The sequence below is a fragment of the Sphaerodactylus townsendi genome, linkage group LG07, assembly GCF_021028975.2.
Source record: "Sphaerodactylus townsendi isolate TG3544 linkage group LG07, MPM_Stown_v2.3, whole genome shotgun sequence".
NCBI lineage: Eukaryota > Metazoa > Chordata > Lepidosauria > Squamata > Sphaerodactylidae > Sphaerodactylus > Sphaerodactylus townsendi.
The window spans coordinates 10,842,844-10,857,158 of NC_059431.1; the positions used below are offsets into that span (position 1 = coordinate 10,842,844).

General features: G+C 47.7%; 1 protein-coding gene across 1 annotated transcript in view; it reads left to right on the top strand.

The window, feature by feature from the left end:
• LOC125436351 (elongation factor 2) overlaps nucleotides 1–14,315 on the top strand; it is a 33,411-nt gene that overhangs the window by 16,727 nt on the left and 2,369 nt on the right. The window contains exons 6-14 of the mRNA XM_048503273.1: nucleotides 234–339; nucleotides 2,119–2,232; nucleotides 2,502–2,640; nucleotides 3,776–3,971; nucleotides 4,270–4,528; nucleotides 6,405–6,512; nucleotides 9,058–9,411; nucleotides 12,448–12,630; nucleotides 14,162–14,294. Coding sequence (XP_048359230.1) covers nucleotides 234–339; nucleotides 2,119–2,232; nucleotides 2,502–2,640; nucleotides 3,776–3,971; nucleotides 4,270–4,528; nucleotides 6,405–6,512; nucleotides 9,058–9,411; nucleotides 12,448–12,630; nucleotides 14,162–14,294 — 1,592 coding nt within the window. The remainder of the gene's footprint in view (nucleotides 1–233; nucleotides 340–2,118; nucleotides 2,233–2,501; nucleotides 2,641–3,775; nucleotides 3,972–4,269; nucleotides 4,529–6,404; nucleotides 6,513–9,057; nucleotides 9,412–12,447; nucleotides 12,631–14,161; nucleotides 14,295–14,315) is intronic.

Consider the following 14,315-nt stretch of genomic DNA (forward strand, 5'->3'; position numbering starts at 1 on the left):
TGAGTCTCCTTACAAGAGAAAAAGGTGAGATATAAATCCAAACTTTTCTTCTTCTATAGCAGTCTATTAAATTTCTTTCTGAAGTTGTAAATTCATGTGTGAGACGGGAGAATAACTAGATTTCTTTTTACAAGTGAATGGACCAGGGCGAAATAAACAGGCCATTATGAGTGTCAGCGTCTTTCCCAATTGCTCAAAATCGACATGTCAAATGCTGTCCGGTTTTTACTTAGGTATTTTGACCCAGCCAATGGAAAATTTAGCAAGTCAGCAACCAGCCCTGATGGAAAGAAATTGCCACGGACGTTCTGCCAACTTATCTTGGACCCCATTTTTAAGGTAAAACTGTCCTTAACCGAAACAGGATTGTCAGGCAAACTTCAGTGACTGATTTCTCCTCTGACACTTAGACCTGCATCATCAAATTCCTTTTTCCAAGGTCTGGTTACTTCCCTTTCAAAGATACTGCCATTTTTTTTGAAAGCTCAAGGAACCCCAGCCACTTACTTCAGGCTGAAGGGAAGCATTAGTGGTTACTCTAAAGTAGATGCTTCAAGACTTGCAGGTGGATTGCCAAAACTTCTTGAGCCAGGATACATGGTTTTTAAGAAGATTGACATCCTGGTCCTAAGCCTTATTGTGCCATAAAGAAAACATTTTAAGTTAAATTGCTCTGACTACTGCTCTTGAAAAATCACAGGATCATAGAGTTGGAAGGGGCCAAACAGGCCCTCTGGTCCAGCCCCCTGCTTCATGCAAGATCAGCCTAGACTAGAGGATCCCAGACAAGTGTTTGTCCAGCCGCTGCTTAAAGACTGCCAGAGAGGAGGAGCTCACCACTGCTGAACTATTCTGACTGTAACATTTTTTCCTCTAATACCCAGCTGGTACCGTTCAATCCCACAACGTAAACTAATCCTTGCGAGTTAAGCCATTGATGCTAGGGCCCAGCATCATAAACCTCGTTTAGAGTGCCGAATATGAAGAGTTCTTCAGTATATAATTCTCAGATCGGTATTTCTAATACAGTTCTAATAATGGAAAGCCACAGTAGAGAGCCAGTGCTGTGTAGTGGTTAGTGTCCGTCTAGGACAGTGATGGCGAACCTTTTCAAGACCGTGTGCCCAAATTGCAACCCAAAACCCACTTATTTATCGCAAACTGCCAACATGGCAATTTAATCTTATATCAACCCTTTGGAGTCCCTCATTGCGCTTCATATGCAACCCGTTGTTTGGAGGCTGGACAACATCTTCTCATTTCTAGGGAATGGCAGGCAACCTTTAAACTTCTAATACGTTTATGCTTCACCACCAGTCCTAATAGCTACATATTTTTTGCTCTCCCTGAGATAGTCTTCTGACTGGTGGCGTCATATTGAAGAAAAGTTAATCTCACGAGGACTTTCTTGAGATTCCTTTCTAATGTGACCCCCCGAGGAAATATTCCAAACAGTTAAAAGCTGTCTCGTTGACCACGAATACCAATCTTTGGTCTGTAAAACAGGCTCTTCGTGTACCCCTCTTGATCACGGTACTGTTTTAGCGAGGCCAGGTGGCCTGCTATTTGGAAGTACTGATGAATCCTAAACACAGATGGGCCTTTGCTAGGGCAAGGTGCAATTCCTTTCCCTCTGCTTTCCTTAATGGGCGTTTTTTAAGGATACCCCCTCAAGAACGAATGGGTTAACGCTACTGAAACTGTAGAACATATTTTATGCATTTGTCCTAAACATGCTTATTATAGACCTGATTTCTCTAATATATTACCCTTCCATGTAAGGAATTGCCCCACAATATCTTGGGTACACTTTCTTTTGGACAATTGGTCAGCTGAAATAATAGAGCTGGTAGCTGATTTTTTAACTAATGTAGTAACCAACTAATGGGGTTCAAATTTTTTTGGTTTGTTATCTAGTTTGTATTATTGTTGCCTAATAAAGGTCTGATTGATTGATTGATCGACATTTAGCAAAGCCTGGTCCTCCGAGCCACCCAGAGAAATACTTCCTCAGTTTGACTTGGAGCTCTTAGTTTTGGGGTGAAGGTTAACGATAACCTCCAGGTGTATCTGGCGGCAAATAAAATCTCCCCTTTTTATCCTACTGTCATTGTGCAGGTCTTTGATGCCATCATGAACTTTAAGAAGGAGGAGGCGTCCAAGCTGATAGAGAAACTGGACATCAAGCTGGACGCTGAAGATCGAGAGAAAGAAGGGAAGCCGCTTCTTAAGGTACGTGGGAATACTTTCCCTCCAAACCGATTCCCCCTTCTGTTTTAGCAAAGCAGTCTTTCTGTCCTGGCGAGACCGTGCCTCTCATGTGCCGAAAGTTCCAGATTCATTTTTGCACATAGCAGGGCTGGGAAAGACCTCCGCTTCAAATGTCCCGGCAACAAGGGCGGGCTTTGGAAACTTTCTGTTTCTTGGCCCCCACTTTGAGCAATTCAAGAAGGGAAACCTGATAATTACTCAGTAGCTCAGGCAGGGTCTCTGCTTCTCAGGCCGTGATGCGTCGCTGGCTGCCCGCCGGAGATGCCTTGCTCCAGATGATCACCATCCACCTGCCTTCCCCGGTTACGGCACAGAAATACCGCTGTGAGCTTTTGTACGAGGGGCCTCCTGATGACGAAGCTGCGATGGGTAAGACAAGGAAATGAGGCCGTTCCAGTCAAAAGCAGGACTGCTTTAGGAACCAGTTTGTCCAATTCAGGCCATCAGAGCCTTCCCCTATATTGTCCTTACGTACATACGTGGGTGCTGCCAAGTTACAACTTATAGAGACCCCAGTAAGGGGCTTTCCAGGCAAGGGAGTAGCAGAGGTGGTTTGCCATCAGCTTCCTTTTCAGAGTCTTCTTGGGTGGTCTCCCATCCAAGTACCCACCCTGCTTGACTTCTGAGTTCTGGTGAGATCGGGCATAGAATCATGGAGTTGGAAGAGACCTCAAGGGCCATCCGGTCCATCCCCCTGACATGCAGGAACACACAACCAAAGCACTCCCGACATACGTTCATCCAGCCTCTCTTTAAAAACCTCCCAAGAAGGAGACTCCACCGCTCTCTGAGGCAGCGAATCCCACTGTCGAACAGCCATGACAGTCAGTAAGTTTTTCCTGATGTTTACATGGGATCTCTTTTCCTGCACCTTGAATCCATTACTCCATGTCCTAGTCTCTGAGGCAGCAGAAAACAAGCTTGCTCCCTCTTCGACATGACATCCCTTCAGATATATGAACATATCATGTCCCAATCTTTAACGCTTCTTTCTCCAGCACTAAACGATCCCAACCACCCCTTTGAGCCTCTCCTTCATAGGGCATGAAAAGCTGCTGCGCAACTTGCGCAAACTCGATCTTCGCTCCCTACCTTTGTTTGTTTTTTTCTCACAATCAGCCTGCCAAGTGGACTAGGCTGAGAGAATAATTAGCTGAAGGAATTTGAACCCTGGTCTCTGGTGTCATAATATCACATTCAGCCACTTCTTTACACTGCCTGTCCTTTAAACGAGGAGTGAATCATGGTAGTGGGTGGGGCATAATGGAGTGAAACATCCTCTGTTCTGATCTGTAAGCTGACCTCCAAGAAATATGTGTTTTTCTGGTCAATCTTCCGTTAGCCAGGTCTGACTTCTATTCCAGCAGTCTCCTATCATCCTGTTGATGGACAGTATCTGCCGCCATGTGATATGTAGGCTGGAAGAGAAGGAAGGCAAAACCAGAATATAATGATGGCGGCTAGACTTCAAACAAAAAAAACCCCCTGTCTTGTTTCCCTACAGGTGTTAAGAACTGCGACCCCAAAGGCCCGCTGATGATGTACATCTCCAAAATGGTCCCCACGACTGACAAAGGTCGGTTCTACGCCTTCGGCCGCGTCTTTTCTGGCATCGTCTCCACCGGCCAGAAAGTGCGCATAATGGGTCCCAATTACACCCCAGGCAAGAAGGAAGATCTCTACCTGAAACCCATTCAAAGGTAGTCGTCGCCTCTTTTCCAGACGAGTGCATGCAGAACATTCGGAACGTTACGAAATCGCTTTTGTTTTGTTGGGGAGGGGACGGGAGGGGAGGGGGGGCAACCTGAAAGGAAGAAATGCTCTCCTGCCCTCTCTCTTTTTTTCAAGTAGACTTTCTCCCCCTGCCCTTTTTGGGGAGGCCGAGCCACCAGAAAACTAGTCACTGAAAGTTACGGGAGATAACTAAGAACATCTTTTATGCTCGAAAGCTTAACAAACAGATGCTCAAGGCTTGTTACCCATCCTCTGTCTTTGTAGAACCATTTTGATGATGGGTCGTTATGTTGAGCCCATAGAGGATGTCCCTTGTGGCAACATTGTTGGTCTAGTGGGTGTCGACCAGTTTTTGGTGAAGACGGGCACCATTTCCACCTTTGAGCACGCCCACAACATGAGAGTGATGAAGTTTAGTGTTAGCCCAGTGGTGCGTGTGGCAGTGGAAGCCAAAAACCCCGCCGACCTGCCAAAGCTAGTGGAAGGTCTAAAGCGTCTCGCCAAGTCTGACCCTATGGTCCAGGTGAGTGGTCACGTGTACCTTTGTGGCTTAGAACGAGTGGTTTTGCAGTGGCGCTTCTGTCAGAGGGAGAACTCGCCGGGGTCTTTTTCCTGTGAGCCAGCGTGGTGTAGTGGTTAAGAGCCGGTGCACTCTAATCTGGAGAACCGGGTTTGATTCCCGGCCCTGCCACTTGAGCTGTGGAGGCTTATCTGGGGAACCAGATTAGCCTGTGCACTCCAACACATGCCAGCTGGGTGACCTTGGGCTAGTCATAGCTCTTTGGAGCTCTCTCAGCCCCACCCACCGCACAGGGTGTTTGTTGCGAGGGGGGAAGGGAAAGGAGTTTGTAAGCCCCTTTGAGTCTCCTTACAGGAGAGAAAGGGGGGATATAAATCCAAACTCTTCTTCTTCTTCTTCTTCTAACAGCGCTTGCCAGCATGCCATTAAGCTAAACATAAATTTCTTCAGAATTTCCTTGAAATATCACAAAGCAAAAAAATCACAGTCCCGTGGGTGCAGGAATAACATATTGTGCCAAATAGATTTCCAAGTTGTTTTAATTTCCGTCTTATTCCAGAATACATCATTTTACTCCTCTCTGGCATACTCCAGAGAATATTATTTTAGTCCACCTTAAGGCAGGTTTACAAAAGTAATGTGAAATCTACGTTTGCTGATCAAACGTTCTGTTCTCTGAATAGGAACAAAGCTAATTCAAAGTATTATTTTTTAAAAATATTTTAATTGTTGAGTAGTTTTCCCTAGGGGAGACCATTTTGGGATATTTGGAAATCTTGTTTTCTTTTTTTAAAAACAACAACAACCTTCCATGTAACTTGTCCGTGAGGGATTGGGAACTGTGCCATCCTTGTGGCTTTTTTGGGGAAAATACAAACAGGGAAGGCAATTCCAGTTGTCAGGAGAAGAGTTTCAGAAAGTCTGGATCAAGTGGGAAGTGTGCATTTTAGAGTATGTCGGCCAGATGTGCTAAAGAGACTTTGAGCCTTGCGTGGCGTAGTTGTTAAGAGCAGGTGGACTCTAATTTGGAGAACCAGGTTTGATTCCCCATTCCTCCATATGAAGCCTGCTGGGTGACCCTTGGGCTAGTCACAGTTCTCTCAGAACTCTCTCAGCCCCACCAACCTCACCAGGTGTCTGTTGTGGGGGGAGGAAAGGGAAGTTCTAAGCCACCTTGAGTCTCCTTATAGGAGAGAAAGGCAGGGTATAAATCCAAACTCCTCCTCCGCTTCATCCTCATCATACAGCCTTTGGTCTCCACCTTGCTTCCATGCAAATGGGGCATTCTGTTGGAAAACACAGAACCCTGGTACAGGCTGAGTTCTGTATTTCTAAAAAGTTGTTCGATTAAAAAGCTGGTTCCTAGAGCAAATTCTTGGGGGGGAAAACAGATTAAAATCCTGTACTTTTCAACTTAAGCATACTTCGTCCCGAGGCCTAACTTTTAGGCTCAGCTCTTACGCTGGGCACCGTCCCGAGGCCTAATTTTTAGGCTCAGCTCTTTCGCTGGGCACGGCGCTTTGACCTGTTCAGAATCAGGAAGTGCATCTTGTCCGACCCCTTTTCCTGTACAGTCGTCCTGCTAGCCGAATGGATTCATTGGTACATGAGTACTAGAGCGGCAGAGTTTCATCCAGCCGCACTAAGCATTTCCCAGGCAGGTATCTAAAGCATGTGAAAATGCCTTCTAAAACAGCATTTGATTTCCTCGCGATAACACATGCATGATGGTTTTGGAAGCATTCGCGCTGAAGCCAATTCAGAGCTTCAGTGCAAGGCAGTGCTTGAACAATCAGATTGCTGTGGCTTTTTGATCCCGTCAGCCTGTTAGGAAACCATACCGGACCAGCTCCACTGACCCCTTCCTCCTGTTCTCTAGTGCATTATTGAGGAATCTGGGGAGCACATCATTGCTGGGGCTGGCGAGCTGCATCTAGAAATCTGCCTCAAGGATTTGGAAGAGGACCACGCCTGCATCCCTATCAAGGTAAGCAAGCAGAACCCTCGGGTGAGCAGGCGGGAGGATGCCTTCAGCACCGGAAGTCGTGATAATGATGGATCTGAAGTGAGCATTGCGCGACTGGGTCTGTTTTCTTGCGAAATGAGTAACGCCAAGAAACAAATTATGAAGCTTGGATTAAACTTAGATTAGGATCGAATTTAGCCGAGTGGGGTTATCTGATCAGGGCGGGAGAAGGCACAGATTAAGACTGGGAAGAAAGAAGTTTCAGTGTTGGGCTCAGAAGCCGTCTAAGGGTGCATCAAACTCTCTTGCTGCATAAGATGCTCATCAAAGTGAAATGTGGAGCACATGCCAAATTCTGAGCTGGCCCCTGGCCGCGTTCCCTCAAGATCAATTGATAAAGGAGAGGCTTGCTGGATCAGACCAGCTGTCACTCTAGTCCATCACACAGGCAGCCATCTAGTTACCTGGGAAAGCCACACAAACGAGGCACAAAGATCAGCCTTCTCCAGCTGTTGCTCCCGGGACTGGCATTCAGGGGTTTACTACCTCTGAGTTTGGAGGTTCCCTTCAGTTCCTGTGGCCTGTAGCCATTGTTAGACGTCTTCTCTATAAATCTCTCTAACTCCCTCTTCTTCAGACAGCCAGCGCAGTGTAGTGGTTAAGAGCAGGTGCACTCTAATCTGGAGAACCAGGTTTGATTCCCCACTCTGCAACTTGAGCTGTGGAGGCTTATCTGGAGAACTAGATTAGCCTGTGCTCTCCAACCCACGACAGCTGGGTGACCTTGGGCCAGTCACAGTTCTTCGGAGCTCTCTCAGTCCCACCCACCTCACAGAGTGTTTGTTGTGTGGGAGGGGAAGGGAAAGGAGATTGTAAGCCCCTTTGAGTCTCCTTATAGGAGAGAAAGTGGGGATATAAATCCTACTCTTCTACTTCTTCTACAAGCCATCTGTGGTCATGGCTATTTCTGCCTCCAGTGACAGTGAATTTCACAACTACCCCTTGTGTAAAGCAGATTTTCCTTTCGACTGGCCTGATCTTGCTGCCCGTTAACTTTACTGTAGGGGTGGGCAATTATTTTTTCCATGGGCCGCATAAGAAACAGAAAATATTGTGGAGGGCCAGGCCAAAAGGCAGGGGGATGAGGCGCTTTTGAAAGCTGCCTCGCTCCCCAGCACGGCAGGGGGGCCAGTCAGGGTCATCCGGTGGGCCGGATGTGGCCCGCGGGCCGTATAATGCCCAGGTCTGCTTTACTTGGTGCCCCAGGTTCTCATGCCAGAGGGAACGATCCGCTTCCGTCGAACATCAGCTGAAACAATCATCGTATTCTCCTGCAGATGTTACGAAATCTTAATAGCACGGTGGTTTCATTAGTTTATTTTTGAGCTTGTCGGTATTTTTTTTTAATTGACTTCGAAATAACTATAAATGAACTCTGTAGAACCTGATGGTGGGGTACAGGCGCCTATCAGCTTAGTTGCATTATCGTGCCCAACTCGGCTTGTGCGAAACAACCGCCTGTTGGCTCGGGCCTCCATTTCCATAGCATATTCTTTGGGAATTTCGCTTGCTCATGTAGCTCAAGACCCCCCCCCCCCTTGCAAAACAACACTCCGGGAAGCACGTCCCTAACTTGGTTGAAATGGCTTTTAACTTGCTGTGCCTTCTGTATTACTTATACAAGCGATTGACTGGAAAGCTGATCCCATGCATACCTGCCTTGCAGGTTAAGCTGGGCTGTAAAATACGCAGTGCACAAAATGCACCTCAGGTGATGTCTCTACGGGGTAGGGTATCCTGCGCCCCCACATCAGGGGTCTTTTTTGGGAAGAGGCACGGGTCTGGGCCCCCGGAGCGGTGCCCACCGTGTGTTTTTAGAGAGTGGGTTGGGCCAGGTGGGGCTTTGGTCTGCCAAGGCTTCTGATGGAGCTCTGCAGATTTGATTGGCTCTGCAGTTTTTTTAAAAAAATATTGCTGTGGCTGCAGCCGCCGCCGCAGAACAAGGATCTACACTGTGTGGCTGAAGGTAAGCTGTGGCAGCCATTTTGTGACTGTGCCCACCACGATTGCCAATATTCCAAAGGTGCCCACAGGTTCAAAAAGGCTGGGGACCCCTGGCATACAGGGAGAGCCAGCGTGCTGTAGTAGTTAAGAGCAGATGGATTCTAATCTGGAGAACCGGGTTTGATTCCCCACTCCTCCACTTGAGTGACGGGGCTTATCTGGTGAACCAGATGTGTTTCTGCACTCCTACATTCCTGCTTGGTGACCTTGGGCTAGTCACAGTTCTCTCAGAACTCTCTCAGCCCCACCTGCTTCACAAGGTGTCTGTTGTGGGGAGAGGAAGGGAAAGGAGCTTGTAAGCCTCCTTCAGACTCCTTACAGGAGAGAAAGGTGGGGTATAAATCCAAACTTGCCTTCTTCTATTTGTATCCTTCCAAATTCCTCTCTGAATAATGCGGGAAATATGTCAGTTGTCAGACTTGGTAGCAGAGGTTGAGTTTAGCAGATGGCGAACATACAAGCGGGAGCATTTTTATCTGATGGATCGTTTGTCACTTTGCAGAAATCAGACCCAGTAGTATCTTACCGAGAGACGGTGTGTGAAGAGTCGAGCCAGATGTGCTTGTCCAAATCCCCCAACAAACATAACCGGCTATACATGAAAGCCCGCCCGTTCCCCGACGGATTGGCAGAGGATATCGACAAAGGGGACGTCAGCGCCCGCCAAGAGCTGAAGCAGCGGGCTCGGTACCTGGCCGAGAAGTACGAGTGGGATGTGTCTGAAGCCCGGAAGATCTGGTGCTTCGGCCCGGATGGTTCAGGCCCCAATATTTTGGTTGACATCACAAAAGGGGTGCAGTACCTCAACGAGATCAAAGACAGCGTGGTGGCGGGATTCCAGTGGGCAACCAAAGAGGTGAGTCTGACGTCGTTTTGTAAGTGTTTTCCGAATCTCTGTAATATTCAGACGATCGCTGTCTTTTCATGGGATGTTATTTCCCTCACCTTTTCCTGAAGTTATGCTCTCGCTCCCTCCCCCCTCCCCTCCCCAGGGTTAAGACTTGGCTGCAGTGACTGACAGCATATGATTGGTAGGCTCTGAGAGCAGTTCTAGGCAAGTTGGATAGCAGGTCTAGAAAAGCCCTTTGCCAATTGAACAGCGTTTGAGTGACCCAATCCGACTTGGCAGCTTCCTGTGTTCCCTGGATTGGCCATTTTTCAATTAGGAGGCTGGCCCAAAAGACATCCAGCTCGCCTAAACCAGGGCTGGGGCTTTCTCGGCCTTGACCCCAGCCTCATGGGACACTGTCAAGCAAGACCCATGACCTCATTCAGTCCCGCAGGGCCTGTAAGACAAAGCCGTTCCACCAGGCTTACGATTGAGGCAGCTACATTTTTACATCTTGGCTCTTCTACCATCCACCTGTTCCACCCTTTTGTCTCCAGTGGGTGGGTTGTGTTTTCATGACCTATCACTGTCATTTATGAGGAGTTTTAAAGGCCATTTAAATGTGCAACATTTGATGTCACCATTTTAGAAAATGTCGGCAGCCACCCTGAGACAGTGAGAAGGGCATCATAGAAGAAGAGAAGAGGAGTTTGGATTTATATCCCCCCTTTCTCTCCTGTAAGGAGACTCAAAGGGGCTTACAGTCTCCTCTCCCTTTCCCCCCTCATCACATCCACCCGGTGAGGTGGGTGGAGCTGAGAGAACTCTGAAGAACTGTGACTAGCCCAAGGTCACCCAGCTGGCGTGTGTTGGAGTGCACAAGCTAATCTGGTCCACCAGCTGGGATAAGCCCTCCAACAACGCTCGAAGTTGAGCAGGCAAGTTGGTGGAATTCAAAACCCGGTTCTCTCCAGGATTAGAGTGCACTTCTGCTGTTGAACCACTCCTTCGCTTTAGCTCTGCATATATAAAACTAACTAACTAAAGATACAAACTGCTGGGATGTGACACACCAAGCAATTACATTGGCTGCCGATCCACTCTACAGCTCTGTCCTTTAAAGCCCTATATGGCTTGGGACGAAGTTACCTGAAGGACTGTCTTCTCCCATTCTACTGTACATGAAGATATTTTGGAGAGGAAAATATTTAATGGAAATCTGGCTCTTTGACCTTTAGGTGTGAAAAGCGTTTAGCAGATGGATGCCAGTGTAGTGTCAAAAAACGCTCTTACTGTCTGTAAGCATTTATTTTGGGAGTGTGGTGGACATGGGTGGAACCACTGACTTTATAAATTATTAATAATCATTAAATTTAATAAACCGCCCTACCCCCGAAGTGAGTGAGGGGTGGCATGCAAGGGTGGGGAGGGGGCCCGGCATGTGGACATGGCCCACCCACCCTAATGGAGGGAGGGGGAGGGTGGCATGCAAGGGAAGGGGAGTGAGGGATGGCCTGCAAGGGAGGGGAGTGGGGATTAAGGTCATAGGCCAGTGGTGGCGAACCTATGGCACGGGTGCCAGAGGTGGCACTCAGAACCCTCTCTATGGGCACGCACAGAGTGCCCCCCCCCCACTCACATCTAGGCTGGCCTGGGCCGCTGGGCTCAATTATTAGCATGAAACCTAAGACCTAGTTTTGGGGAAGCAGTGTAGGTAACCTTGTTAAGCGCTGTTAAACCCAACTGATTTTCATATGAAGAACTGAAGCGCGATCCTTTACCTGGGAGTTAGCTCGGTTGCTGGCAATGGGGCTTGCTTCTGAATAAACCTTCCTAGGGTCGTGATTCACCCGTTGGAAGAGTTGCACAGTTGCTTCAAAGCAAAGCCACCGACTACCACCAAACTTACTCCCGAGTAACTCATACCTCAGAGCCAACCATTTTTTTCTAAACGAAAACCTCAGTATTCAGGTTAAATTGCTGTGTTGGCACTTTGTGATAAATAGCCCCGTTTTGGGTTGCAATTTGGGCACTCGGTCTTGAGAAGGTTTGCCATCACTGTCATAGGCTAGAGGCCCTCCTGACTGTGCCATCAATCAAGCTCATTTGATGGGCGCACGAGAATGGGGCCGCACAATTATAGAACACCCTTCCCATGGATATGCGCTTGGCCCTTAACACTGAATCTTCAGGAGGCAATTGGATTCCGTTGCATTTGGGACTGCCTTTTACTAATTTTTATTATTTGGCAGTCCTAAGTGTGATTTTTATAGTCATCCTTTTGTTGACGTTGTAAGTTGCCTTGGGTTCCACCAGGTAGAAAGACAGCTACTAAAGGTTTTAAATAATAATTAATAAAAATAAGAACCATTCGTGTTTACATGCGGAGCCCTCACTTTGGTGGTAAAAACTCATCCGTAGCTTTCTGTAAGCCTTTCAACTTCATCCCTTCCACATGGCAACAGGCCTCATCGCCGCTTTGATATACCCTGGGCCAGCATGAGAAATTAAATGGGAATTTATGGAGTTTCGCAGAAGCCTCAGACGACCCGTGAAGGCCAGCAGGCGATACAGAAGTTTAGAAACTCAGAAATGCATAAAACCACAGGTGTCAAACCCGCGGCCCTCCAGATGTAATGGACTACAGTTCCCATCATCCCCTGCCAGCATCATGCTGGCAGGGGATGATGGGAACTGTAGTCCAAAACATCTGGAGGGCCACGAGTTTGACACCTATGCATAAAACATATGTGTAGTATTGTCTGATATCAACATATTTTATCATTTAATCCCATAAATATACACAATTACTTTTTGAAAGTTGAGAAAATTCAGACTTCTTCTCCAATACGAAGGGAGAGCCAAAAAATCACGGGGGGCACCGCCCCCATAACCCCCACGATGTGGAAGGGATAACGGCAGAGCGAGGTCTTCCCAGCAACATGGAGATTTCCACTCCACAAACACCAACAGAGTACAAAAATCTGAATGTTTGTCTCAGCTGAAGTACCAACCTAGTCAATCGTGTGGCGTTGGTTATCTCGAGTCGTCTTTGTCTCGCAGGGCGTCCTCTGTGAGGAGAACATGCGGGGGGTTCGTTTCGATATCCATGATGTTACTCTCCACGCTGATGCCATCCACCGCGGGGGCGGCCAGATCATCCCCACGGCACGGAGGGTTTTGTACGCCTCGGCCCTGACTGCCCAGCCCCGACTAATGGAGCCCATCTATCTTGTCGAGATTCAGGTACATCACTGGGGACGGGAACCAGGAAGAGGTAACTGGCTGTCTTCTTGAGGCTGGGGGGCAGGCATTCGTTTGCAAAGATTCCCATTTCCCTTGGTCTTCACTCGGGTCCAGTGTAGTTTGAGTGGCAGAGCAGTTCAAGGATTTTCTTTCTCACAGGACAGACTAATCGGCGACAGCCAATGGGAGGGAGAATCCATGGGTTTTATTAACAGTCTGGGTCCTAGCAGCCTGCTCTGCCAACCACGTCAGGTTTTTAGCTGGCTTGAGGCAGACAACAGCTTTGCCTGCAAGGATGGTCCCCTTTAGCAGGGAAGGGAAGCGCTTCCCAAAGCCACAGGGCAAGTGGATCTGAGCCCAGGCGCCCTTTCATGGGCTGCAAAGCTAATGTGACTTCAAGAAGAATATTGACAAGCTGGAACAGGTCCAGAGGAGGGTGACCAAAATGGTCAAAGGACTGGAGTCCATGCCCTACGAGGAGAGACTTAGGGAGATGGGGATGTTTCGTTTGGTGAAGAAAAGGTTAAGAGGTGACATGATAGCCACATTTATATATTTGAAGGAATGTCATGTCAAAGAGGGAGCAAGCTTGTTTTCTGCTGCTCCAGAGACTAGGACCAGGGGTGATGGGTTCAAGGTGCCGGAAAAGAGACTCCACCTAAACGTGAGGAAGAACTTCCTGACAGCAGGGGCTATTCGACAATGGGATTCACTACCTCAGAGAGCGCTGGAGTCTCCTTTGGAGGTTTTTAAACAGGCTGGATGGCCATCTGCCAGAAGTGCTTTGATTACCCTGTTTCCCCGAAAATAAGACATCCCCCGAAAATAAGACATCCTCTGAAAATAAGACATAGTAGAGGTTTTGCTGAAGTGCTAAATGTAAAGCATCCCCCGAAAGTAAGACGTAGCAAAGTTTTTGTTTGGAAGTCGCTCAGAGCATGCAGCTGTGGAGCGGAAAAATAAGACATCCCCTGAAAATAAGACACAGCGCATCTTTGGGAGCAAAGATTAATAATAGACGCTGTCTTATTTTCGGGGAAACAGGGTATGTGTTTCTGCATTGCAGGGGGTTGGACTTGATGACCCTTGGGGTCTCTTCCAACTCTATGATTCTGTCTCTATCTGGCCTCCCAGTTTTGAAAACGGAAATAATACGGGGCACGTGCATTCATTACAAAACGCTAGCTTAATCATTACTAGCCGTCTAAAATTTGTTCTTAAACATTCTCCTTCTGGCTCTGCCTGAGGAGTAACAGCTTGCTTGCTCCACTCTAATTGTGTATCTTAAGCACTCACCCTTTGGGTATTTGCTCAGCATCGACTCATGAGAATCTCCACAGGTTTTTAAGGGATATGAACCTTTTTTTGCATTTTGAAAATGCGGGAAATAAAACACACTGCTTGTAGAAGATACTGAGCAGTAACTGAAAGGGGAGGGAGGGGATGTAGCTGAAAAGTGTGCTTGGGAGAGGGTTCCGTGACCCCCTCGAGCCAACACGAACAAACTCAACTCTTTGTCTTTCCTTCCCAGTGCCCAGAGCAAGTGGTCGGAGGCATCTATGGTGTCCTGAACCGGAAACGAGGCCACGTCTTTGAAGAGTCCCAAGTTGCTGGGACCCCAATGTTTGTGGTCAAGGCGTTTCTGCCTGTCAACGAATCTTTTGGTAAGCAATGGTCTGTTCTTT